The sequence below is a fragment of the Hylaeus anthracinus genome, unplaced genomic scaffold (assembly GCF_026225885.1).
Source record: "Hylaeus anthracinus isolate JK02 unplaced genomic scaffold, UHH_iyHylAnth1.0_haploid 11989, whole genome shotgun sequence".
In the NCBI taxonomy this organism is placed as follows: domain Eukaryota; kingdom Metazoa; phylum Arthropoda; class Insecta; order Hymenoptera; family Colletidae; genus Hylaeus; species Hylaeus anthracinus.
The window spans coordinates 14,807,078-14,832,423 of NW_026534337.1; the positions used below are offsets into that span (position 1 = coordinate 14,807,078).

At 47.3% G+C, this 25,346-nt stretch overlaps 1 protein-coding gene across 45 annotated transcripts in view; it reads left to right on the forward strand.

Moving 5' to 3' along the window:
- The window catches only part of LOC128887465 (MAP7 domain-containing protein 1), a 322,710-nt gene that overhangs the window by 268,216 nt on the left and 29,148 nt on the right, over positions 1-25,346 (forward strand). For 12 of the 45 annotated variants that reach the window (XM_054143366.1, XM_054143358.1, XM_054143356.1 and 9 more), the window contains exons 2-3: positions 4,907-5,385; positions 5,928-6,196. The exons of 32 other annotated variants lie outside the window; for them this stretch is intronic. In XM_054143366.1, the coding sequence (XP_053999341.1) occupies positions 5,123-5,385; positions 5,928-6,196 (532 nt within the window). In that variant the 5' untranslated portion in view covers positions 4,907-5,122. The remainder of the gene's footprint in view (positions 1-4,906; positions 5,386-5,927; positions 6,197-25,346) is intronic. One more of the 45 variants, XM_054143359.1, reaches the window with a different exon arrangement.

Genomic DNA, 25,346 nt, shown 5'->3' on the forward strand with positions numbered 1-25,346 from the left:
TTGGGAACTACCTCTCTGACTGTAGTGATTGTATCGAATGTTTCTGCGGTAGGGAATGAATCTTATGCTTGGGAAAAGTTTGAACAACTTACGTGCTTTCGATGCTCGGTGGTTCCTTTACGATCCCGATAATCCGAGAGAGTTTTTGGGTCTAATCGGAAAAAACAGTGACGAGGATTGTTCGGGTAACGTGTGAAGCAGTTTCGATGGTCGATGGAAATCACGTGGGTCGATGGTCATTGGCTCAGTTGCCAGGTGATCGGTGGTCCGTTTTGCGCGGTTACTTTTTGCGCGATGGATCGATGTTTGCAGATTTCTCTGAAATCCTGCTGGCTCGAGGTTGGAATTTCGGATTTCGGAGAGGAAACGCAATGATGAGAAATGTTCGTGTTACGTGTGAAACGGTAGGTCCTAAAAGATGAGTTCTCTATCACGTGGGTCGATCACCATCGCCGTCAGGTAACGGCTTCCTAGCAAGTCGATCGAAAATACGTTAATCTTCATGTGTCCAAGGATGTCTCGTATATCTCAGGAGATATATCTCGTTACTGGAGTGATCGATAGCCGTTTTTGCGCTTCTCTTTCGAGGAGTGTTGGTATCGGATCCTTGCTTAGCCGAGGAAATTCGAACAACTTTAACGTTGCTCGAGTGTTCCATCCTTATCTTTGATACTTTCTGAACCATTACTTTTCAGTTTTCATAAGCATTTGAATAATTTGCAGAATTAAGCACTCGCGAGTTAATCTTCGCACGGTCGTAGACGTCTCGAGTGCATCCGATATATCTCGTTACAAAAATGATCAAAAGTTTTTAGCGTAGCTCCGGAGGATCCCCTTCGTCGGTTGAAGTAACGACTTCTCGTCTTTCATGGTCTCTTGGGCTCTGAAACAATTCCTCTTCGATTGCGACCACAAGTCCCAGAATGCCAACCCGAAACTGCGCTCGCAGAACTGACTGAAATATATACTTGGTTTTCCGATCACATGGTCGCCAATCGACTCTTCGCAGTATTTTTACCGCGTATGGCTGTTCGCTGCCTTGGACCATTTATCTTCACCTCGTTCGAAAGGCTGATCATTGACGGCGCCAGCTGGCAATTAACGTTCGCGCGGTGAAGTTTCCTCGCCTGGGTTGTTCCTACTTTGCAACCGTTTCCCTCAAAGATAGGAGAAAAAAAATGGCACTTAATGTAATTAATACTCGGGCGAAATTACACATTTGCGCGTCCTAAGACAGGTTGATTTATCCTTGGCGCACATAAGCACCGCTATTAAGCGGGGAGCGGCGATTCTCACGGTGCTCGCCAAATAATAGAGGGCACTAAATTAGCTGGGGCTTGTGGGATCTGGCTGCGGTGACGTTCCGGGGCTATGAGTGTTTCACTTTTACAGACGTCCGCGCGATTCACCGCTTTCCACGTGCACCCAAATTGCTTTGACCGCGAAACTAGCCGTCCATGTGTTTTCCACCGTTGCCAGCGAATAGCGTTTCTGCCATTAGAGAGGCGATTGGTTTTGCTGGTGGATAATTATCGTGCCACATCGCCTGTTAATCGTTGCCATAGTTGTGGTCGGAGAGCGATCGCGTGTCTGCAACGCGGAAACTCGAAGACCTGGTGTTCGAGCGGGGAATTTTCTTGACCCTTTATCGCGGAACGAATATTCACGAGTCAACTGATATTAACGTTAAGCGACGAGTGATTAAGTCCATGGAACTAGAGTGAATAACTCGAGGCTTTCCGACACGAAAAAACAAAGCGCCTTATATGATAATCGAATGCATTACACGCTTCGCGTGCGCCCGGAGAGCGGGAATACTGCTATAAACGTCAGACGTCAGAAGAACCATTGTGAGCCATTTCTAAGGCTGATGGAAGCTCGATGATTCGTTTGCTGGCTCGCAAGGACGGCTTGTCGTCGATGAGCCTGTTTCTAACCGAACGCGTGAATTCGCAACCTTCGGTGAATCGAATCGTAGACGCCTCTGTGCGCTCGTTTCCTCGACTCTTAATTCGTGCCAGCTTCCGATTCGTAAAGAAATTTTTGTGAAACCTTCTGACGTCTCACTGACGTCAATCCATGCGAAAAGATTGATCTTGTCTCGGCTCGATCTTCTCGGTGGCTGAACGAAGCTCGAACAGGTGCAGCTGAATGGCGTCACAGTCTTGCCATTTTGTTAACGGAGGTATGAAAGAGTAGACGCCTCTCTAGTTCGTTCTACACGCGATTATAAATTAATCATCCTCGTCCCAGTCAACCGAAACACTGAGCTACGCGGTTGAGTAGCCTTGGTCGCGTAGTAAACGGATAAAGCAACGAGACCCGAGAGGTGCCCGAGGTATGAACAATTCGGATAGCGATCCGGATCCCCTTGGGTCTCGTAGTCTCATCCTTGCACTATACCAGCAGCTTTAAAGCCTTAAAACGTTATCCATCGTGCTTGCTCGATCCTCGATTCTCGATCGAACACCGCCACGTTCGAAAACGAACCCATTCGACGACGACGAGGCGAAAACGCTCGGTGGAGAATTTTCTCGTTAGCTCGCCAAAGCGCAAAGCGTTGACATTTGCGGTTAGACCGTTTCCCCTGGCCTCTAGCTCTTTCCAAACGGTTCGCAGCGGTTGGCAACAGTACTCGTGTCATCGACGTCAGCGACACGCTGCACTTGAGCCGAATTGGGGATTTCCATTAGGGTCGCGAAGGTTACCGGTCCAACCTCAACCTGGATATCCTCGGGAGCTGTACGCGAGCGTGCCAAGCTCGAGCCGGTCGGGGATCCATCGGTATCCTAGTTAAGCGCACCCGCGTCAAAACGTGATAATCCGATGGTCGTTTCACGCGCGAACGAGTCCCCTGACCAAAGCCAACACAGCCATCGGCAACGCTTTTTCCCTCGATTGTCGAGCGTGAAACGACGGTCGAGCGAGCGTTGTTTCGAGTCCAGTCGCTTTAGAATCGCTCGTGCCGCAGGAATTCGTGCCGATTCCCCGATGCTGAGACCACGTGGCGTGAAATTTCCCGTGTCTTGGGAACTGCTCTCCGCATGGAAGAGTTTTCGTGACATCCTCGAACGAATCTGGTCGTGAGAATTTCTAGCCAATTGGCATCTTGATAAACGGATTAATATTTCGGTCATTCGAGCGAACCGAGACTTAGCGATCGAACGGGTATCGTCCACGGCACAGGTGGGACGAGTTAAACCGACAATTGTCTCGAGAATTTCCGGGCAAATGGCACATCGACGCAGACATCTCTTCCTCCGCGGCCTTCGATTATCGTCACACGTCGCAGCTGCATTCCAACGATCGTGGTCGTTTCTGTTCTCATCGACGAATCATTTCCACAGTTTGCACCGCGAATAGAATTTGCCAAGGTGTCTGTTTCCAAGCTGTCTTCTATAGTTAGTCCCCCACTGGGTGTCGGTTAGCTAGAGTTCGCCAGGCTCTTTCTATATCCAGGTCGCGTGAACAGTTCCAGGTGTAGCTAGGAGCATAATATTGGTATCATTTATTTTCCACTTTGAGCGCTTCCAAGTTGCGCGACAGCCGGTTCCATTGAAGAACGACGGGCACCGTCTATCCATCATAGAGCGTCTTATGCTTCGGCAAACGGTAGTTCCATTCAGCGTGTTTCTGTTTATACCGTCGTAGAACGAAATTCATGTGCAGAGTGACGGGTTACCAGACGCGTTCGGACATAGATCCTGGGTATTTAAGCGCAATCCAATGCGTCGGAGCGAATAGTACCTCCATATTTCGTCGTAATCGTCGGATAACCGCGTACAGCGCTGAGTGTTTCCATTGGAAGAAATGTTGTTATCCGACTTTAGTATACAAAGTGTACGCTTTTTGCGGATTATCGAACTACCAACGGTAGAGTGCATTCAGTCCTGTATCGAAGCCACGTCTCTTTTTATTATCGACACAATTCGTTTCTAAATACTAAATGGTTACGATTTGTACGCGTTGGTTTGTTCCATCTGTGTTAATTCGATGTGAAAAAAAAATGACGAACCCTTAAGCCGCTTTGGATTGTCGTTTAAAATTGTGTTTGCATTTAGGAACGGAAATAAATTGGGTAAATTTCGAAGCTTCGTACGAACAGCGCCGCGTGTGAAATTACTTCCAGCGTAATGCGCACGAGTCGCTAGGACTTCCGTGCACGGGGTGTCCTACCGTAGGCTCGCGACAGTTCGCGTTGTCTGGGCTGTCGCGAGGCAACGGGGCTTGGCTGTAAATTTTCAAACGGCTGGCAACCGTCCAGACGTTTTTACCACGGCCTACGAAACGCTTCCTAGTCCGTCCCGGTAACTAACACCGTTCACGGTCCGTATCGGTTCCGTCCTGTCCGTGTTGCGAGCTCCTCGACCCTCCTGTCTCTCGCAGTGCTTTATGGAAACAAGCCGAAGTCGGTCTTCCCGATCGACTCCCCGCTTATCCTGGATTCGCGTAAACGTGTTTACGTGCCCGGGGCGTTCGCCTGGGGAATTCGTAGCCCCGAGGAAGTAAATCAGAGGCGAACGTCTCGTCTGTAAACTTTTTATCGAGCAGTAACTTCGCGCAGGCTCCGGACTCCGCTCCGTTAGGCTGCGTTCTTCTGCACGAGTACAGCCCACATCCAAAATCGGATTTGCTTTCGATAAAAGATGTACGAACGTTGCAACACTGAATAACCTTTAAAGTTGTTCCTACCTAACCGAGATATGATTGATTCAGTCCTTTGTTTTCGCGTAACCTGCGACGGTGCACGAGCTGTGTTCTCGGAATCGGGGTCAAGGAGCACTGTATCGTCCGAGGGTCTCGAAAAGAGCTCGTCGGGATCGCTAAAGGTCGCTCGAGGATACCTTTCCCCTAACGAAATCCTCTGCACCGTTCCCGAATATCCGATTAATCCTCGAAACGTCAGCTCTAGGCGAGAAACGATGTAGTGTCGGACGACTTCCGGTGACGGTGTGGGACCGCATGTTACGGGTTCCCGACGAAGAGAGGATGACTGAGTCGCGCGGGAGTGTCTAGAGTGTGTCAGAGAGGTTCGAGCGCGATCGGGGGTCAGTGATCGAGGAAACAAAGAGAAAGAGGAACGGGGGTGGTCCGCAAGGGCCACGGCCATGGGGGAGGCAGCATGTTCTCCGAGCTGTGCAGGGAGACTTTGCGGAAGGCAGCCGTGGGCTACAGTTCTGGTCGTGCAGGAAGTCCATCACCATCACCACCAACCTCTCCGCCGCCATCTCCCGCCAAGGAAGCAAAGACTACTGCCAACATTGACTTGGCAAATGTCCGTGACGCCTGCCACGAGGTCAGAGATTCAGGCGCCGGAGGAAGACGATCGCCCCAGCAGTCGTCGTCAGGAACGACGATATTCTTTGACAATCGGTCGTCTCGACGGTGTGTGCTTCCTCGCTTTGATCTCGACGGTTTGCGACCTTCCGCGTCTCGAATGCTGTAAAATTCAACCTTTTCTCGTTTCGATTCCCAGTCCCCGAGAAAAGAGTTACGACTTCTTCCAGACTCTTGAACCACTTCGCGCGCTTGAATTTGTCATCGAAATGCTCGGAGATTAATCGAATCGCGTCATCGAGGACAGTCAACAGCGCACGCGTCTGTCGGCTGTCGCCGTATCAAGCGCGATCCTTATCTACTTTCCTCCGAGTATCGGAGTCGTTCCGTGGACTCGGCGATAACGTTGAATTTACCGCTTCCTGTAAATCATGCCGGTTCACCTGTGCGATGCGGAACCAAGCAAATGCGCGTCGAGATCAAATGATAAGGCGTCATCGCTTGACAGAGTGATTCGATCGTTCTTTATCACCTCGAGCTACGATTTCCGCGCGGCCCTATCGCGTTTCCGTCGAATCGAACCCCATCAACGATCGAATTGGCTCTGTAACGACCGTCTTGTAAACGTATTCCCGTCACGGAATCCCCAGGAAGTGCACGGCAATGCCCACCAGTTTCAGCGAAGGTACGAACTCCTTCGCGGCAAAGGACTCGGAGCGTGGTTCGTTCCCGGTCGACTCGAGGGACCGACGATCCCTGTCCCCCGACAAAGGACGACAGTTCGAAGACAACAGAGGATCGGGAGCAACCGCTGGATTCGAGTATGGCCGGCCAGACTCGAGGTTCGGTAGACAATCTCCTGGATCCCCAGGATCGTCGCCCGAACCAGAGGACAACTCCTCAACTTCTGGCGACGAAGGTACATTCATTCCACTACTTTTAGCAGCGAGTACACACTAGGTTATTAATTCTATTAATTTCGGTCAATTTTTGCGTGGTATGTGCTAACAATAGCGCGTGCGGGTTATTTATTTACTCGAGGGCCCGAGGCTCGATGGAATATTTCACACAAAACGGGTCAGTTGGAGATTGTAACCCGAAGTCGAAGGATCAAAGGACACGAAACGAAAGTAAAAAAGAATACCGAAAAGCAGAAGGGATCAAAAGCTGAGGAATAATTTAGCTGGCGATTCTTGTATACGTCGGACAGTCGACCAAAGTTGACCGAACAAATATGTCGACGATAGTAACGACACTATTTTAGAACAGCAAAATTAATTTTCTCGAGGTACTGCAAACAATTAATGTGACCCGTCGACGACGCGAAGCGCCTTTGTGTGTTGTAGCCGGTGTCACAATTAATAAAGGAAAATCGAGTTTCCCGCGAAACGGCGATTGGTAATGGGTGGTTCGTGGGAAATTACAGTACACCAACGCGTAAGTTAATTTTGAAATTTAGCGAACGAGCGGGCGTGTTTTATACACTTCCGTGTCACAGCGAAAGCTACCGTGCACGCGTTTACCGTGAGTAATTAAATGAAATGTTGTTCGTCATCGAGTAATTACATCAAATCTTCATAGTCTACTGTCGCCGGTGTCCTAGCGAAAAGAAACCATTATTTGGTTCTCGCAGCAAAGACCAGAATAAAATGAATTTATTAGAAGCGATGGAAGATTGTTAATAAGTTGGAAAACAGCGATTAACCTTGTAACTGTTTGCGCGTCCAAAATGTCTTTAAAAGCTCATCGAACAGTTCGATAAACCAGCTAGCCTCGGTTGGATCGGGCGCTGGCAAAAACTTCGTAGCTTCTACGAACGGACCGTTTGTCTTTCTCATACACTCGACCGTGGCGCGAGTACCCGTGCTCGAAAAACCAGCCAGCAATTCCGGAGTGCCACGAATTCGCGGAGTTTGCCTACGTTCCCGGAGTTTTCCTCGGTTTCGAAGTACTATAACACGGTCGAACATCCACAGGCTTTTACTCCATTAACGCAATTTTCGGCGGACCGAGCTGCGAGACAAACTCCAGATAGGATGAAAGCTTTCAGGATGATACGCCTACACCGATCCTTCCGTTTGGAGAAGGGCGTAGATCCTTTCAACCTATCACGGTATATAATCTAACGATATTCGCCGGAGAAATCTTTATCTCTTGGGAGTAGGATTTACCAAGTTCTTGGAATACGATTTGATAGACTGAAACGCATTTGTTTGATTCTCTTAAGGAAACGTTACGACTTCTACTTTTCTTACTCGAATATAGACACGCTTCTTAGACCCCTGATGCGTTTAGGTAGTCCCGGTCGCTTACTTTTCGTACTTTGTTGCACAGTGGAAAGCAAAGGAACACTCTTTACTTTCTTACAAATTGTATCGCAAATAATTTCGTTCGAGACACTTTCGAGGAGTTGTTGGCGAGGGGGTTTAACCGAGGTGGATCACGGACAGTTAACCTTTTATCAACTCTAGGGAGATGTCCTTTGGTGTCTCTTTGGAAGGATTCGTTTGCGAAAGAACAGGGGCGATTTACCGCGACGGCGAACGATCCGAAAGTTCCTTTTCTCCGTCACCTTCTTTGTTGGACTTTCAACGACTTTCCTCCCTTTTTCGAGCTTTCCAAGAGGAGGAACTGTTGGCGGCTCTCGCTTCGAGAATTTGCCCCGTTCGCCGAAGTAAAGGCGAAGAACTCCGTTCGACGAAAGTGCCGTGGACTGCTCAAAGCCCACGCAACCACGAGTGAATCCATTATCGACCTACTCGAGTTTTTCAATGGTTTGCGGCCCCTCGATCTACACGCGCTCCGATTCGCTGCGAATTAGCGTCTCGAATCTTGATCTGTGTTTCCCCGGAGAAATGCTTCGAGGGAACTGAAATTGTAGACAAAATTAAGTTCACGCAACGGAGAATTAGTCGTCTCGAATGTTTACGCGAACTTGTAGTCAATGCAGAGCGAGCTTCTGACAAGCGTTGTTCGTCTAAATGTTCTGCTAACCGAAGAAACACGCGATAACAAACTGCGCTTGGAATGCAGTTTCGTACGATGCGATGCAAGCAATTTGTCATTCGTATGTGTGCCGCATCGGTTGGCGCAACGTGCACGTCGTTTCGTACACACATCGTACACAAAGCCATCGGGAGTATATAAATTTCAAGGTTGACTTGCTCATTATTCAGCCGCATCATTTTTTATGGAATTTTCCGAGCTCCGGGTTAAACAATGCGACGCGATCTCGGGATCGCACGCACAGCAAAGGAATAAATTGAATGGATCGTCTTTCCGCGATCAACTTTACCGCAAGACCTAGAATCGAGCAGTTGTGTACTCGAAGCGGCAGTCTTTGATCATTTATTTCTGATCGTTCATTTCGAGTTTCGTTCAGCGACCGAATAATTCCGATCGACCAAAGCGAAAGGACCAGCGAAAACTTCACGTTTCGTTTGTTGCTTCCCAACAGCCGCGAAACTTCTCGGTTATTCCCGTAAAATTCGGCCAAACAGGTACCGATGGCATGGCTGACGTTTCGCGACGCGTCAGTGAAACGTCGCAGGCCGTACCGCGCGGTTCGATTCCACTTCTATCTGGTCTGATCGTGCCAGACGTCACACCGAAAATGATTTGTTCCGTTGGATGAGACGTACAAAAGTTTCGGGGGAAACAGCAGGATAGATCCGCAACTGGGTGGTCGTGGAGGATACACGATAGACCTTGATACACGGTCGATCGAATTATCAGGAAAAACGAGAAAAAGCTCTTGTATACTTTTTGAGCGTAATATTTTTTCGTGGTCCTGTCGCCTATCAAATTTCAATGACTAGATTGGATGTACATTTCGATCTTAAGGCACGATCCATTTTTCAGTTATATTCAGAATAGAATAAACGAACTTCTGTAGCTTCTCGATTCTCGTAGTATCTCGATTTCGCCTAACAAAATCAATTAAACTAAAATTGAACAGCGTGAATCTTGACGTGTGAAAAAACGCAGTGTTTTCATCGCGCAGAGAAATTTTCGAGATACAAAGCGACATCAGGGGTATTTATATGAGCGAGGAATTCACGGACGACAAACAATTTTTTATCAACGCCTGGCATTCGCAGGGTATATCGATTTTGGCTCGTAATCTCGACGAGGATTATGCGGAAGCTAGCGATACGCGCGTGGCGAGGGAGATCAATAGCAGTGTGGACCATGGGGCGCTTAAGGTGCGATGAAATCGGTCTGTGATTGCTCTGATGTGAAACGGGATCATAGAAGTCACCGGCAACGTTCGCTGGAATATTTACACTCTACAAGTACACAATTGCTCCGCTATCGCGATGCATCGCGATTATATTCTGGTTTCCCGATGGAACGTCTTTTAAGAGCGTTGAAACGTGGAATCTTCCAGTTCGATTCTGGAGAACTCTTGGCACCGGGACAATACTTCTGTATATTAAGTTGCAAGTATTTAAAAACATTTGATTTCGATGCTATGGTCCTTTTCGGGACAGAGATCTTAAATCCCTCGTGCCAGAATTGTTTTCATTGGCTTCCTGGACACGTTGTTCGATAGGAGGCGAACAAAATCTAAAACACGTAATCCAAATAACAATAGCGGAGTTTACCTCCAGAGTAGACAAACCCCTTAAACAATACATTAAGTACGAAAGCCTGTTACCGAAGCGCAGCACGGTACCAAGTTTAAGCGATGAAATTACCCTATAAAGTTTGGGTGGGTTTCCACCATACGTGGTACGCTTCAAAAGCGTCGAACAATTCGTCTTTCATTTCCTACTGTCAACTTTTCCGACGGATGAATGCCGTTTTAAAAACGAATCCTCTTTCGAGGAGCATTCAACTCGTTAAATTTTCTTGTCAGCGTATCGTTGGCCGCGAGGCACGCACGGGAGGAAGACCTTCCAGTGTATCACCGGCAAGCCCTAGGATCCGTGTCCCGACTTTGATACATAATCTCGGCGGGATTACACGAGGGATAAGATGGTCGCTGATGGAATCAGCTTCTGTGCGAGACCACGACAAAGCTGGCTTCAAAGACCGATGCTTGCTGTGTTGATCAGCGTAATTGTTTCGAGAGCATGGCCGCCCAGCGTGCGCGGGGACAATGCAGCCCAAAGAGATGTATCGTGCACACCTCGGATGCACAGCTCCTAGAATATACAGAGTGCGGGCGAACGACATGTACAAGCGAGCACAAGGTGGTTCTTTACGAAAAAACAAGAACAAAATATGGAATAACATGTTTTCATTTAAAGCTTAGTTTTCGAGAAAATCGAGTTTGAAAATCCTATTCCTCAACCATAACACCCTGATTTTCATGAAACTGATTTTCTTGAATTACCTCCAGGGTTCTTTCGGGGATGCAGTTTGGCAGAAATTGATAGCTTATCGATATTAATTACACGTACTACTCGTGACATAGAGGCACGGCGTAAAGTGGTTCACAGGGAAAAGTGAGTTTGGCGTGTCTGCGAAAGATGGTTAAGGTTGGCTACTGTACTCGATACGAGCATCAAACGCTCTGTGCAACCTAGGTTGGAGAGAAGTTATATAGAAGCCTACATGAATTATGGGCGTTCCCATGTCGGTGGGCTCGGTAATGCGGTCTCGCAATGCGGCATACAACCGCTTCCTACGATTAGCGTTGTTTAACGAACCCGCTTCCGCTCTGGTATCGATCGTGGATTCATCATAATCCCGCGACGCGGAAGTGTGTTAAAACCCTAATGCTACCTACTGTGCCTGGCAACGGCCATTGAAAGCTCGTCCAAGTCGTAGGGATCTTGTTTGTACGGCCGAGGAAACAAGGACCGACGGAGCCCTCGATCGCTTTGTCTTTGGAATGCAAATGCGCATAATGCATCTACTGAATATTTATCGAATATTTTGACGAGCTCGTTTCCTTTTTGTCCTCGTTTGAGCATTTTTTGGCAGGCTGTGTAGGTTTCTAGTCGAGCACTCCGTTACTCCGTGGCTTAGTGAACGTGGATAGCATCGAGTACTTCATTCGCCTTTGAAGTACTATACAAATCTTCTATCTATCTACCTAGTACTCGACATGTTAAATAAGATTGTAACAGTCGAATCGTCTTCCTAATCGTACCACTCAGCGCAAGCCACCTCTGCCAGGGGTCGTAATTGAAATTACTGTCTCGTGTCTTTTGTCGTCCCTTCGCAAACAATTCCTCCTAGTCGTCGATCTTTGATTCCTGGTTTGCCGTTGTCGAAGTTCGTGTGGCCAATGGAATCCGGGCTATCTGTGGAGACCACGGGGGAGCAGAGATAGTAAGCCTGCGCTTTCAGGTACTCGCTGGGAAATTCTATCGAAGTTTCCATCATCCTTGGGTGCCGGAGGGATTATGATCGATCGTCTGCTCGCGACACGCGGATTCTTCTTCCGAGAAATTTTCCCGACGGGACTGGTGGAAGTGTGTTTGCGCGGAGGTGTCCTTCGGAGCGTATTTACGCAAGGTGGATTTCCGCGGGCAGGTCCTCCTCGAAGCAACCCCGAGCGAGGAAATAAAACGCCCTCGACAATCCCAGGAAATCCTTCAGGTCGTGTCTCGCGCGTGATCGGGCAAGGGTTGCGCGACCCTTTGCGTTATTCGAGAGACGCCGGATTTGCACGCAAATTCTCGTCAGAGTATCGCTCTGGTAAATGATCTTAGAATCGATATTCGTCGCTGCGTTCGCTGGTTTTTCTAGCAATGTTTGCCTTGGGCGCAATTTGTGCTATTACAGACGACTCTAAATAAGAAAAGCGTTCACAAGACAGGTAAAAAACGCCGATGCAAAAGACTCCAGGCAGCGAAGAGTTAACCCTCGAAGCTCGTGCCAACGATTTATTATCGGGTAGCACCTGCATCGAGCGGGGATCCGTGTTAACGACCGTTGAAACGTGACGAGTGAAAATAAAGCCTCGAGGGCACTTTCCGATGTCATTTTCCTCGGCGCGATTCCGAGCATCGCTAGGATTGGAACAGATGTCGGAACGGTCTCTCGAGGAGAAGGTACGAGCTCGGGGGTCATTTCGAGGGCTGCTCAGCCGATAGAAAGCAATAAGTCGGTAGTCTGCGGGGCGGATAGGAATTGCTGACTTCGGTCTGGCTTCTTCGAGGCGAGCGAGGTCTCCCTACAGTGAAGAGGGAAGCCTTTTCCTTTCTTCCGGTGCCGCGACACTCCAGCCGCGAAAGTGCCGAAGCTGCCTTGCGGCTTGCCAACTCGAAACCCTCGAGACCCTCTTCGCGGCTTTGCTTTCGTATACAACGCTGCTTTCCAAACTTTTCGCGAAACGACCCCCTTTCCATCGGAAAGACACACGAATTCTTCCACTCGTCACTTACGAATATCCTGTGATACTTTAACAAACAATTTATTTAAAAATGCTTGTCCCCTTTATCACTTGAGCGATTTTTTTACAATTTTATATGTTATTAGTAATTTAAACGTAATTTGTCCGAGGGCTTATCGCAGGGAGGGCATTCGCGCGTCGATCGATCACGAACCCATCGCATCAGTCGTTTAATTTTCCCCGTCTCTTTTTCTGTTGCAGGTGAGTATCCGTCGAGAGGGTTATCAAGGTTTAGGTATTTGACCCTAAGCGACGAGAATGAACGACGAGGCGAAGCGAAAGAGGTAGGAAGCACCGTGGCAGTAAGTACGGGGCGATATATAGGAGATTCCGTACGGCCAACTAATCACGAGCGACGTTCCTAAAACGTTCTTCGTCGAGACTGTTTCCGCGTTTTTCGCTCCTCCGTCGCTTGCCATTGTGCCAAATTAAAAGGCTTCGCCACTCGTGCCGAGCGTCCAATCTTGGAAGTTCTTGAGACTCTTTCGAAAACGTTGGTAGGAGAGTTTGGGCATGGGCTATCTTCGCTTTACCTCTGCGTTTTAACAAAATGGCGTCTATTGTTCGTCGACCTGGAATTGTCTGCGCTCTCCGTAGACGAATGCCGTCGTTCTTGGTAATTGGAACAAACCCACCGCGAGCACCAATTAAACTTATATCGTCGCGATGTCTTTATTGTCGGCCCGTGAATGGGGTCGCGTGGCTGGATTCCTCGCTAAATGAGTTTCCTCATTCATGGATTCGGTAACGATATCGCCATTCGACGCCTTCCATGGTATTTTGGCGTTTCGAAAACGAGCGGTCGATTCGATCGTTAAACGATTGGTCTCTGTCAACGAACAATCGTCGGTTTCAATTCTCCTCCTTAATCGCCAGCTCGAAAACGTTAGAGGCAAACTTCTTGCTCCGATTCGGAATAACAAAATCTTCCATCGCGTTTCCAATGCTAATTAACCGTAGCAAATGCTAATTAACGATCCACGCTGTAAACAGGGTTACGGACGTGTCTTTAACGACGGTTCGGAATCTGTAACACCAACTTCTTGTCAGTGATCCCGAACACTTGAGTTATATCATCCTAGAATTTCCTCTCCGCAAACTGTTCCTGTCGTTTAAACTCGCGCGAAACTTCCATCGGTCCTACAGGGTATTAAATTGAGGCACGATGGCGAGATCCTGCGAACCGATCTTTGCGAACTTATTATTTGGTTTGCTCCAACGACGAACGACTTTTTCTTTGGACGATGTACTGTTTTCAAACGATCGTCTTCGAAGAGTGTACCATATGGAATTTGTGTTCTTCATCCTCGAGTTAAAAGTCCAAGCAGCCGTTACGAACTCTTCTTCTCGATGTTTAAACATTTCCTCTCACTTCTCATTATGTCGCTTTAATCCAACGCGAGCGATCGTTTAGACTTCAAATTGAAATTTAAGTATTCATCAGGTACGCTTTCGTTGACCCAATGACCCATTAAAGCAACACGGGCCACCAAATTATTGCACGAAAAAGACGCGTTCCTTTTGCGATGTTTCGACGTGGAATGGAAATTTTTCTCCCATTCATTTTCACCTTCGTTGGGAACAAGTCGCATTTTCCACGCGCCCGCGATAATCTTACGACTTCGCAATTCGTTTCGCAATCAATTTCCCGCGTTACCGTGTATTTCATTCGGAGATTGTATCTATTTCTCATTTCCAAAGGAAGCTTCCGTCCTCAATTATGGTAATTGCTAATTGCAGATGGATGGGCGGATTTCACGGGAACAGGAACAGATGGTGCATAGCGAATCGCGAAGCTTCTTCTCCGCCTAGTTGCCAATCGATCGCCGATGGAAGCTGCATTTCGTTAATAGTTTCCTTCCCTTGGTTGGTGGCATTTACGTATCGGAGATGACCCAGAAATCTCTCGGCCAGCGGTAGTTTTCCGATTTGCAGGAAATCGTGCGACTCGCTGCTCACGAAATACATGCGTTTTATGAAAATTACACGAAGAGTTTCTGCAACGACTGTATCATTGTTCGCCAAGGTATATCGCGAAGTTAATTCCACGCTGATTCTGAAACTTTGATATGCAGCAATCTCTACTAATTTAACTTCAAATTGTTTGGAACGATGTTTCTTGCGCGTAGACATACTTTAGATTATACTATACAGATGAAGGAACATTGTTTACACAGAAATTCCAACTTAAATCACGGAGAGACAAATTGGTCAAAGGAAGAACGTACCCAGGTTACCTTGGATTGTGATAAAGCGAAAAAAAATTCGGTGTCCATGTTGCTAGTGCACTCGGAAGACTATGGTTTCGAGGTCTAGGACGTTCTTTCTCCATAAATTCACGGCGCAGCTTTGGATGTGTAGCGTGGCGGTCAAGGACAGAACCAGAAAAAGGATTGCACAACGTCTAATTCCGTGGGAGAATCTTGGTCGTCTTTCCGAGTTTTCGCAGTTCCTGCGATGCGACTATGTCGCGAACGTACAGCTAATAAATTTGGGATGTATGCCAAAGGTTGCGCTACTAAAGTTCGAAATTATTGAACATTCGCTGCTCGAATGGGCTTGAAATGAAACGAATGATAATTTTATGGGCTATGAAAGTAGGTTCAAACCGGCGGAGCACCTGGGTAGGTCTCGGCGTGCCCCAGGGCTCCTTGGAGCACGCTTTGGGGAACGCTGTAGTACAGGGTTAATCTACTAGTAACTTGAACTAATTGGAGTAATCTCGCGAGCTCTATAATGTTCCTGAACATTATACCAAATCTTTCTCGCAAGGGGTACGGTCGAATAAGAGGCCAAAGTATGTTCTTAAAACAAAGTTCCACGGCCGATAAGGCTACTCGTCAGCTTATCGAGAAGAAACGGTATGTTCCAGGTTTATATACCTCAGGTTGAGGAGGATTAAATGGCAAACACGTGGGAGATATCAAAAATTAATCTTCTCAGGAACGGTGGAGGGTGCGCGACAAGCTCTACCGTTTCCGTTTTACGACTATGTGGCTCCTACTATTTGCTGACAGTCCTCAGGGACTTGTGGACCCTCTAGAAAAATTGCTCGCACTTGTTACTTCCAAGACGTTGATCAACCGCGAAACAGTCTGCTCGGGAACAAGCCCGAGAGCTTCGTCCTTAGCGGGAGAGCAGTTTCTCCCCCGGTGTTTTAATTAAATCCGACTCGCGAAGTGTAGGTTGCGTGTTCCCCGTTTCCCGATATTCACGACGTGCCCAACATTCCTTGTCGTTCGCGATGCTCTCGGGTTTCCCCACCGTGAGAGGCAACGACGTTGATGAGAGTACTCGTCGACTTGACGCGGCGAAACGCAGTTGAAACCAACGGCAGACTTCAAAGACGTTCCGCGAAGACACTCGTCTGCAGCTGTCCGTTGACCGTCAGACATGTTGAAGGAGTAGAGTTCGGACACTCAGCCCGCGAAAGAACAAGTGACCGAGGTGTACGTCGAGAAACCAGGGCGTCGAGAGTATGTGGAAAATTCGGAGAATTCGGAGAGCGAAGAAAAGGTCCGAAGGCCCGAAGAATGACGAAGTAAATCTTCTTAAATCTCGCGAGTCTTTCGTGGGAGTTCGTTAAGCGAACGAGCCTACTTTTATAGAACTAAACAAACCACTTGCTCTTTTAATTTACTTTTAATCTTTCAGGTAATTATCGTGTTAATAGTTAATCCTAGGGCTTCGCAGCCAATTCCGTCCCACGAGTTCCTTCGAGGCACGTTCGTTTACCTTGCGTTAGATTGGACAGACAGGTGAACGCACGGGATCGCGTGCGAGGGTCTCGAGCGCGGCGTTAATAAATCGCTGACCAATATTAGCCGGCGATTAAAATGCATAAAACGTCCGAGAACGGGGCACTGACGATTAAAGTACCTTTCCGCAGATTTAGCTGATCCTCTTAACGATCGAGGCCCTGTTTACGCGGAATTGCGACGCCCGCGTAAAAGATAGCCGTGTAAGAGGCGCGAGCGAGTCGTAAACTTGATAAATAGACCCGTTTGCCCTGGTTTAGCAAAATAATTGTGACGAGAAATTAAGGTAGAAGGTGTTGCATGCAGATTCCCATGAAAATCTATCCCCTCCTAAGGCGATGGCTATCTATCACTCGACCCAGCGTAATGCCGCGTTCCGTGTAACAATTACCGAGCGTTGCTTTCTTTTTGTTTCAAGCTATCAATCATTTATGCAACCCAGCGAGCGCGCTAACGAACGCGTCGTAACGTTAATAATAAAAGATCGCGTGACCGACCCTGGCACACAGGGACAAATCGTTTCACCGTCTACGTACACGAATGCTTTCGAAGGGAACATTGTTAGTAGAAGCAAATTTTAAGGTTTTCTATTTACGAGTCTGTTGTATTCACTCACCGATTATAGTTTGCTTTTCTCGTTAATAACGGGTCGTTAGATCCGCTCTCTCCCTTGTTCTAACGAGATTTTCTTGCGAATCTTCGAGGCGTTTCATTTTCCGAGAAGGCGCGCGTCCACCTGGAAACAAATGGCCGTTGAGCAAAGTTAGAACGGGTTTCAAAATAATGGCAAAGGAAAATAACGGGTCGAACGAATAGCGGTGATTTTTAATTGATTTAATAGACAGTCATTTCTTGGAAGACATTCGTCGTTCGATTTGGCTCGTTCGGAGCGCACTCTTCCGCCCTGCTGAATTTTTAATCTCGCGGTCCAGGTATCGTCGCTGTCCACCGAGTTGGTCGTCATTAGTTAACGGACGAACCAGGTCACCCTCTAAGGGACTTTACGTCTGGTTGTCTTAATTTTGTCCCCTATTCTTCTGCTCGGCGTGTTGGTTTTGCCAAGGAAGCTGGTCGAGGTACACAAAAGGTTCGGTAAAAAAGACGGCCTTATCAGGCGCTCCAGTCGCAATTACAACGCTATACGACGACGTCTGTCGAGCCTCTATTTCCTGTCTGTTTCTCTCGAAATAGCCCGCAAACAATGCAGTTTTCCGCCCAACTGTTCCATGGAAAAGACACACCGGTGTCGTGCAATTATTCCAGTCAGCTCGGAGCCGCGTCTCGTTCGCATCATTTGCCAGCGAAATTCGTAACTGGATATTCCGTTCGTTCGAGTGGAAAACCGTCTGGATTGACGCGGATAGCTATCTGCTCGCGTTAATCGTAAATTCCAACTTGTTTATGGTGATCGATGTGTTTATCGCTCGTATCAATGTTGTCGGTACTTTTCGTTTCATAACTTGTGCTAATACGGGGAACGTATGTTCCGTTAGGGGACTTATACGATCGGTGTTCCGAACGGAACGCGGTAAACCAGGCGAAACTCCTCATACTTGGAGGAAAAATTCTACGTAATTAATGTCCCCCGGTTAACGAGAACGTGGGAAAGTTTCCTCGGTCTTCCTGCCTGCTCCCGATCTTGTTTTCTATTTCCCGGTTTCCGCGCTGCCCGGTTGCTCGAACGGAACGAGTTTTCATCGAGACTCGAACTATATTTTCAATGGAATCGAATTATTGGGTGAGCTTCCGTGAGTTAGTTGTCGCTTTGGGAACTTCTCGTACGTTCCAGCAGCGATTCGCCTCCGCGGTTTAGTCTCGAGTCCTGTTTATCGATCGCCTGGACGACTCGCGACAATCTGTGTCAACCGTTTTTTTCATCGTCGCGAAAAAAAACATTATTACCTGCCCGATGAAGACGCCCTCCGCTCTGTGAATGAAACGCTGCCCTTCTAGGGGCCGTCAGATGCAAAGATTCGATACTGCGTGTCTTTCAAGTATCGATACAAGTGATATCGTAAGTTTCGTCGTGGACAAAATAAATATTAGAGCAGAGTCGAATACTAAGACCGCAACCGCATCGTATAGAGGTTCCTTGGAGACCGATCGGTGGTCCGTTTACGCTATTTTGGGTTCAGCAGAATCAGAGGTGTAATAACAGACTGACCCCGTTTGAAGCTTTCGCCGACTGGAACTTCATGCCGGCTGGTATTGCTCCCGGAGGCTGCCGTGGTTCACGTGGAACTTGTAATGAAATTCTATCGCATAATAGCTGAGACTGCTGCCCTGATATCCTTTGGCTGCTCTTTCTGCTTGACACGAGTGGACACACTTGCATGCGCAAACGTTTACGTGACACTCAGAACATGTGTGGGTCGCTTGTTAACATAGCCCGGAGGTGAGCCGATAGACACTTGTCGTGGTACTTGGATTAAAATCGGGTAATTGATCGATAACGGGAGATAGTTGTACCTCTGTCGGTATTAAAAATATGGAAGAAATATCGAGAATGAGATAGGATAATAATTATCTAGAAAACTATCGGATATCCTCCTACAAAAACATTAAAAGTTGTCAGAGAAACGAACAATTCGTTGTCAGTAGCCTCGTTCGTCGCTTGACATCATCCAGTTGTTAGAGTACACGAACAATGCCAGTCGAAATTTTTTTCTAACAGTTTGGATTCCGTCTCACGCTCGTTACCGTGGAGGAAAAATGAATTTTCCCAGCTTCTCGATGGCCAATTCTCATAACGGACCGTGGGTATTCTCCAATCCCGCCTGTCAGACTGTGTTCCCGTCCGTTTAACGTAGCCAGCGTTCACGCTACTCTATTAGCGTTGCTCCCGGCCCTGTCCGTTCTTTGCTGGACTATTCTCCTTGGCGGCGAGCTCCTCTGGCGCCCGCGTCTATTCCATCGGTCTGACACGTAACGGCCACTTCTACTGATTCGAGGCAACGCGATAAAGCGAGTCGCTCGGGCATAAAAACCTGCACTGTTTTTAAATAAACAGCAGCCGCCTTTTACTCTTATACTTATTATTTAACAATAATGGTACCAATGTTCTAAACGTGATCTCGTTCTTTAGTCAATGAAAGTGTACGATGTTGAAAGAAATGCTAATATTCGTGACGTTCGTTAAAATTAATATTACGGAACAGACTTAATCTTCGCAGAATCGTGAGAATTGTTCTGAAATCGACGCGAGCAATCGGTCGTCGCGTCAGGAATCGTCGACCCGTAAGCCCGGTTATTAGTATCGACGCTTCCACTCTCGTAAACGATTCGTCGAGGGCAAAAGGGGTCTTGTGTTCGGGGATATTGCGATCCAATCGTACGTAAAATCAGCCACGATACTACTCGTCCGATACTCTTCCATTTCGAATAGTATTTTCCCCTGCGAATATCACCCTCGCCCCCTTTCCCCGCCCCCACGACCCCCAGAGGGATATTCGATAGCCACACCGTGAATCTTGTAAAAGTTCTGCCTTTTCTGAGATTTTTATCGGGACAAGCGACGCGGTGCCCACGGTGATTGGCTGTGTAATTTACATGTAGATTGTGTGTACGACCACTAGCCAGGGGCAACCCGGCCTGACGAACTTCCGTGGATACACTCTGCATATTTACAAGCTGTCGGTCCTCCTTTTACATCGTGGCCTGGTCGTATTTTTTGATCATCGTGGAAAATGAACGCGTCAGCTTTTGCCGAGATAAATATAAAGCTATCGAGTATTCCGAGTCGAGATCCAGATGAACGATGCAACGTAATCCTGACGTAGTTAATGAAGAATTTAATTAAAGAGCCGCTAATGGAGATTGAGAAGCAAGTGTTATCGACGCTTCTCGCTCATCGTTTTATATGCGTAATGCATTACTTTCCTCGGTAATTAATTACGTCCGCCGTCCAGAAAATTTCGACCGGGTTTGCTGGAAATCTTTCCCGCTGTGTCCCGCTTACGTTGCTCGAGCCTATAATCAATCCCGACGATCGCTCGCGAAGAGTCGGATAGTCGAGTTCGAATTATTCAACGTTTTTCAAGACGTTCCCCGTCGAAATGTATGAGTGATCGACGCGTAGGAACACAGCGCACAGACTGCGATCCGCTGATACCATTAATCAGCCGATGCGGACAGCAGGTGGAACAGCAGATGGACTTGGTCGCCGCGCCAGATCGCCAGACGCCTCGTCACACGATGCTAATGACCAGACAAATTTTCCACTTGTTCCCTATCATCGAGGAGGTCTCGTTCGCCGTTGATATACGACCTTGATCGCCGTGAATCGAGGCTTCCGCGCGAGAGATGGGAGCAATCTGTACAGCGGTTCAGAAATTGAAATTCCTAGCAAAAATTCCCGTGGATACGATATTCCACTGGTATCCAGTCTAAAAGCATTAGTCATACTGTGCGAACCTTTAAATTCTTTCCTCTCGTGATATAATCGATAACGCTATTTTTCGTATCTCGTATATAAGAAACTGTAACACTCATAGTTATGTCACGAGCTTAATTGCGAACAATGCCTATTGAATTCTACTTTATGGAATCCTCGTTATTCTCGGCGCGGCCCTCTGAAAGCTCCGATTTATGGGTCAAAGCTGAGCTTATCTGGGAACAGCTTTATGACCTGAGCGCTTGATTTTATTGTGCTGTAATTACCGCGCGCCTTTTTCCGTGCTGTCGCGACCAGCCGTTTTTATCGGCGACATTACGTTGTCCCATTCATCTCGACGATAGAGAGAACCGATGTCCTTTTTTTTTTTTTTTCGTCGCATCTGTATGATATCAGGGTTGAGGTATTGTCTTTGCCTCGAAGAAAGTTTGCCTTCAGCTCTATTGGAAGCCATCGAGAGATTTGAACGTTGTCGAGAGATGCTGCAAAGACTTTAAGAAGCCATCGGACGGATAACAACTTTTTTTTCGCAAAGATGACGAACCGTGGCTTTGTACAGATTCACGCGCATCGCGGAGACCTGATTTCCGACAAGCGTTCGAGGTCAAACGCATATCTACGGAGCAAGTACAAAGGACAGACACAATTCGCCGTGCAATTATGCCACGACAAAAGGACTCTGCACCAGGAGCCACGCGACAACGAACAATGCGTTTTCGAGCGGCTGGCGAGAGCCTTTCGAGAAGCTTTCGAGGCACGCACGTCCATGCAAGAAAATGAAAAATTAAATATAGAATATTTGTTTATACTCAGCAGAATACGTAAGAATTTAATGAGAGGAGCTATAAAATCGAATTAAAAATCTACATTTTATTTTCGATTACCTCCGTTTGACGTATACTCGTCGATTGGTCGGGGATCCGGTAGATGTGGGTCGCGGCATCGAAACAACTCGAGCAATTTGCATATGTAAACCCGCCGATTGAATTTTATACCGGGTTCGTATGAATAGTCACGCCGCTAGTTTCTCCCTCACCTTTTCTCTCTCATTTTTTTTTTCCTTTTTTCTTTTTTTAATCAACTGACCTAATTCTCGGCCGGCAGTCAGACTCATTTTGTCTCCGCGACGCTGCGCTAAGAAAAAAAGGACCCTCTTACAGTAGCGTCTTGCCAATTGAAATCCGCGACAAAAGGGGACAGAATGAGACCGATGGGGAAAAGAAGCGGGGCGTGGGACGTCGCCTTTGTGGGGACAGGACCCCGAGTAATGGACGGTTTCATCGAGAATTTTCTCTTTTTCCCGCCGAGAACTCCCTTTGAGAAGGAAACGAGAAGCTGACCTCCGCCGTATGAAGATTGAAAGTAATAATCGAACTTCTTACGCCAGAAAAGCATGCTAACATTTGGAAATTTTTCTTTGAGCCTGATATTTTGTTTTGTCTGGGAACCAAGTAGTCGATAGAAAGTAATTTTAATCAATCATCGAACTAGCCTCTTAATGAAAATACAGACGCCTGGAAAATAACGTTCCAGCAATTTCTACGAATCGATGAGGTCTTTTAATTTCGCGTTCGCTCTTTTGATACGTTCGCCGCCACTCGACGATGGTGTTTCCTCGCTTTTGACGCGGCGAAGCGCGTGGGTGGCGGAGGGAACCGCGTTCCATCCGCCGAAAGCTCTGTTTCTTTGTTGGTTTTTTCGCACCCTCGAGTGCTTTCAACCCATTTAAAAGTAAATCCGTGAATATTGTCGCACGTGTGGGATTTCGCGAACAAAAGAAACAGAGACAGGAGCAGGAGCGAGGCAGACAGCAGAACTGCAGCTATAGCTACCGGTGCCTCGTCGCGACTTCCACTTTTGGCGCTCCGTAATCGCACAAACTATTCATTCGAATCTTCGATTCAGAGATCTTTAAATCTTTGCGCTCGAAACTTTCTGATTTCAGTGTATTTTCGTCAAACCTCGATCGGCATAGGACAACAAAGGGTTAATCCGTGAAAATTTAGTCCGTTTTTGCTTTCGTGTAAATCCAGCTTTGTGGGGCAAAACAGAGGGAGAAAAAGAGGGAGAGAGTTATCTTTTCACGATGAAATTTCAAACGAATATACGCCCCCGTCCTTTTTTTTTTCGCTGGCGATGACGCGCGACTGAATAGGTGGCTGTTTGTGCTCGCGATTCGTCGTGAGCGTGAAATGGAGGGATCTGATACGTTCGGAGACTCGAATTCGTCGAGCGGGACTAAGCTCGTGTTTGTTTCAATATACGCGACGATGCGCGGGCCAGCAATTTCTACGCTTGTTGTTATTTCTCGCGCGTTCACGGTTTCATTTCGTAACGAATAACTCTTCTTGCGACGAAGTGGAAATCCCTGACAGTTTTCTAACTCCGACCTAACGGTTTCGAAAAAAAAACTCGTTTACCTTGACTTCAATCCAGAAGTCGTTAAATCCCTTTTCTTTCCGGTCTGTTGGTGCTCGGTTTCATTCGTCTTTTGGTGATAATTATAGAAAAAGATACTCAATCGTATCGATAAAATGATCTGTCCTTCTTCCCTGTAATTATTAACGAGAAATCGAACCAGCAGCGGGTAGCTCGGTGCAAATACGCCGGAGGGATCAAATGTCCACGGGACTGGTTACCAAATGAAATTACTTCGCCACTCCTCGAAGGACAATGCGTTTAGTCGCGTGACACAGGTGGTCAGAAGATTAAACCGAATCAGAGCGCGAAACTGACGTGCATTCAATTAAGCCGTAATCGCGCTTCAGCCGCGTCTGATAGTTCGCGCGTTCGCTAAGCTATTATATTTTCAGCCAGATACCTCGGTACCCGTCGGCTTAATTGAATAAATTAGTAACAACCTGAAAACGTTTTACGCCAGGTCCTCACCTCGTGTTCGTGCGCGAGCCGACGACTGAGACAGCTTTCGCCGGAACGCCGAGAAAGCGTTGCGATCGTTTACGCAGTTAAATATTTACCGTCGCGAACTTTTTACGACCGCGTCGCTTTGCTTTTCGGTTTTACGCGTCAGTTTACGAACCATCCGGTTACGATACGGTGTATCAACGAAGATCTTTCGCGCTTCGAGAATTAAACTTCGTGGAAGTGTTTTTACACTTTGGTTGGCAACTTTACCGAACGTCGGTGCGTTCCTGTTCGGTAAACACTGAACGGTGGAGCTTTTCGAGCCAACGAACCTTATCGAAGAATGCACGCGGACGTTAATTCGTAGTTATTTTCGCAAGCAGTTGTCGACTGATTTTAACGTGTTCCGTTAACCGAGGGACTCGAAAGTGTAATTGTTTCTCCCGTGTCTCGTTGCTCGAGCGAAATTGAAAATTCCAATTTCGCGAGGGGGGCGGGGGAAACTCTTTGGACGAACGTCAGGTACAGGTATCGGGCACGACAAATCCCTGCTTAAAAAGTTACGACCGGGAACGGACATCTTTGCGTTCTTGCGATACGGCTCGTCCATCCGATCGTTTATCACCGGAGATGCTTGCGCCTGACGGCCGACGCATCTGGCATGGATAAACGTCGCGAAACTCGCGATGTGACGTCTTTACTACGTTTTTTTCATGGTACTACTTTACGGTTGTCTAAACATCATGGAACATTTTGTCAATTAAATCCTATCGAATATACAGGATTTTATTGATACGAGATTGGACCGCGATTTAATCTCTGATGCAGAATTGGACTCGATTTTATTATTCTCGTGCAGGCTCGGATTGGAAAATCGATAGATTGGAGAGTTGAAGTGCATCCAGATCTGTTTGCAAAGTACTCGAACCACCAATTAACGATTTTGAAATTAAAATTGTATACAATCGTGACGTTGGTTTTATTAAATTCGAGACTCGTGTTTTACGACCCTCTGCACTGTGTTCACGGTGCTCCGTCAGACACAGGGATATTTAATCGTCTCCTTTATTATCGATGATTCTCCTTTTTATGAGAGTAATGGAATATCAAGGATTGATACGTCAGCGTAGTTACTTAAGAAAAAATTACTCAAAATATAAATGTCGATTAGCTGTTCCGCTTCCAGCGGTCCATCTCGTATAACGGGTTTACGTGACCGTAATAAACAGGGGCTTAATCAGTCGTACTTGTCATTTGAGCGAGACTCGCGCAGCCAGGGGTCTGTACTCGACGAGGAACCTTCTTCGTTGATTAAAATTTCCTTTAGCCGCGCTGCTTCCGAGCAACCCGATAAGCAACTTCTTCGTCGATGTTGTTTTTTCCCTTCTTCGATTGACAACCAACGAGCCCGCTGGATTAATGCAACAGGACGGAAGGACCGTTGTTGCGTCGTCTTTATTTTTTGCGATAATTACGTTGGCTCGAGCTGCGGTTATTCTCTCTTCTTTTCCCGTCGTTCGGTGGTCGGAGTCATTCGATTCCTTTGCTCCTCGAAAAATTCGTTTCGCAGAAGTTCGCATCGATCCCGGAGACGCGTTTCTCGATTGCAACGAGTCGACGCCAGAGATGGACGAAGTCGAGTTTGAATTTGAAATTTCCCGTCCAGATCAAAGTTCCGAATAATGAATAAAAGATGAACGGA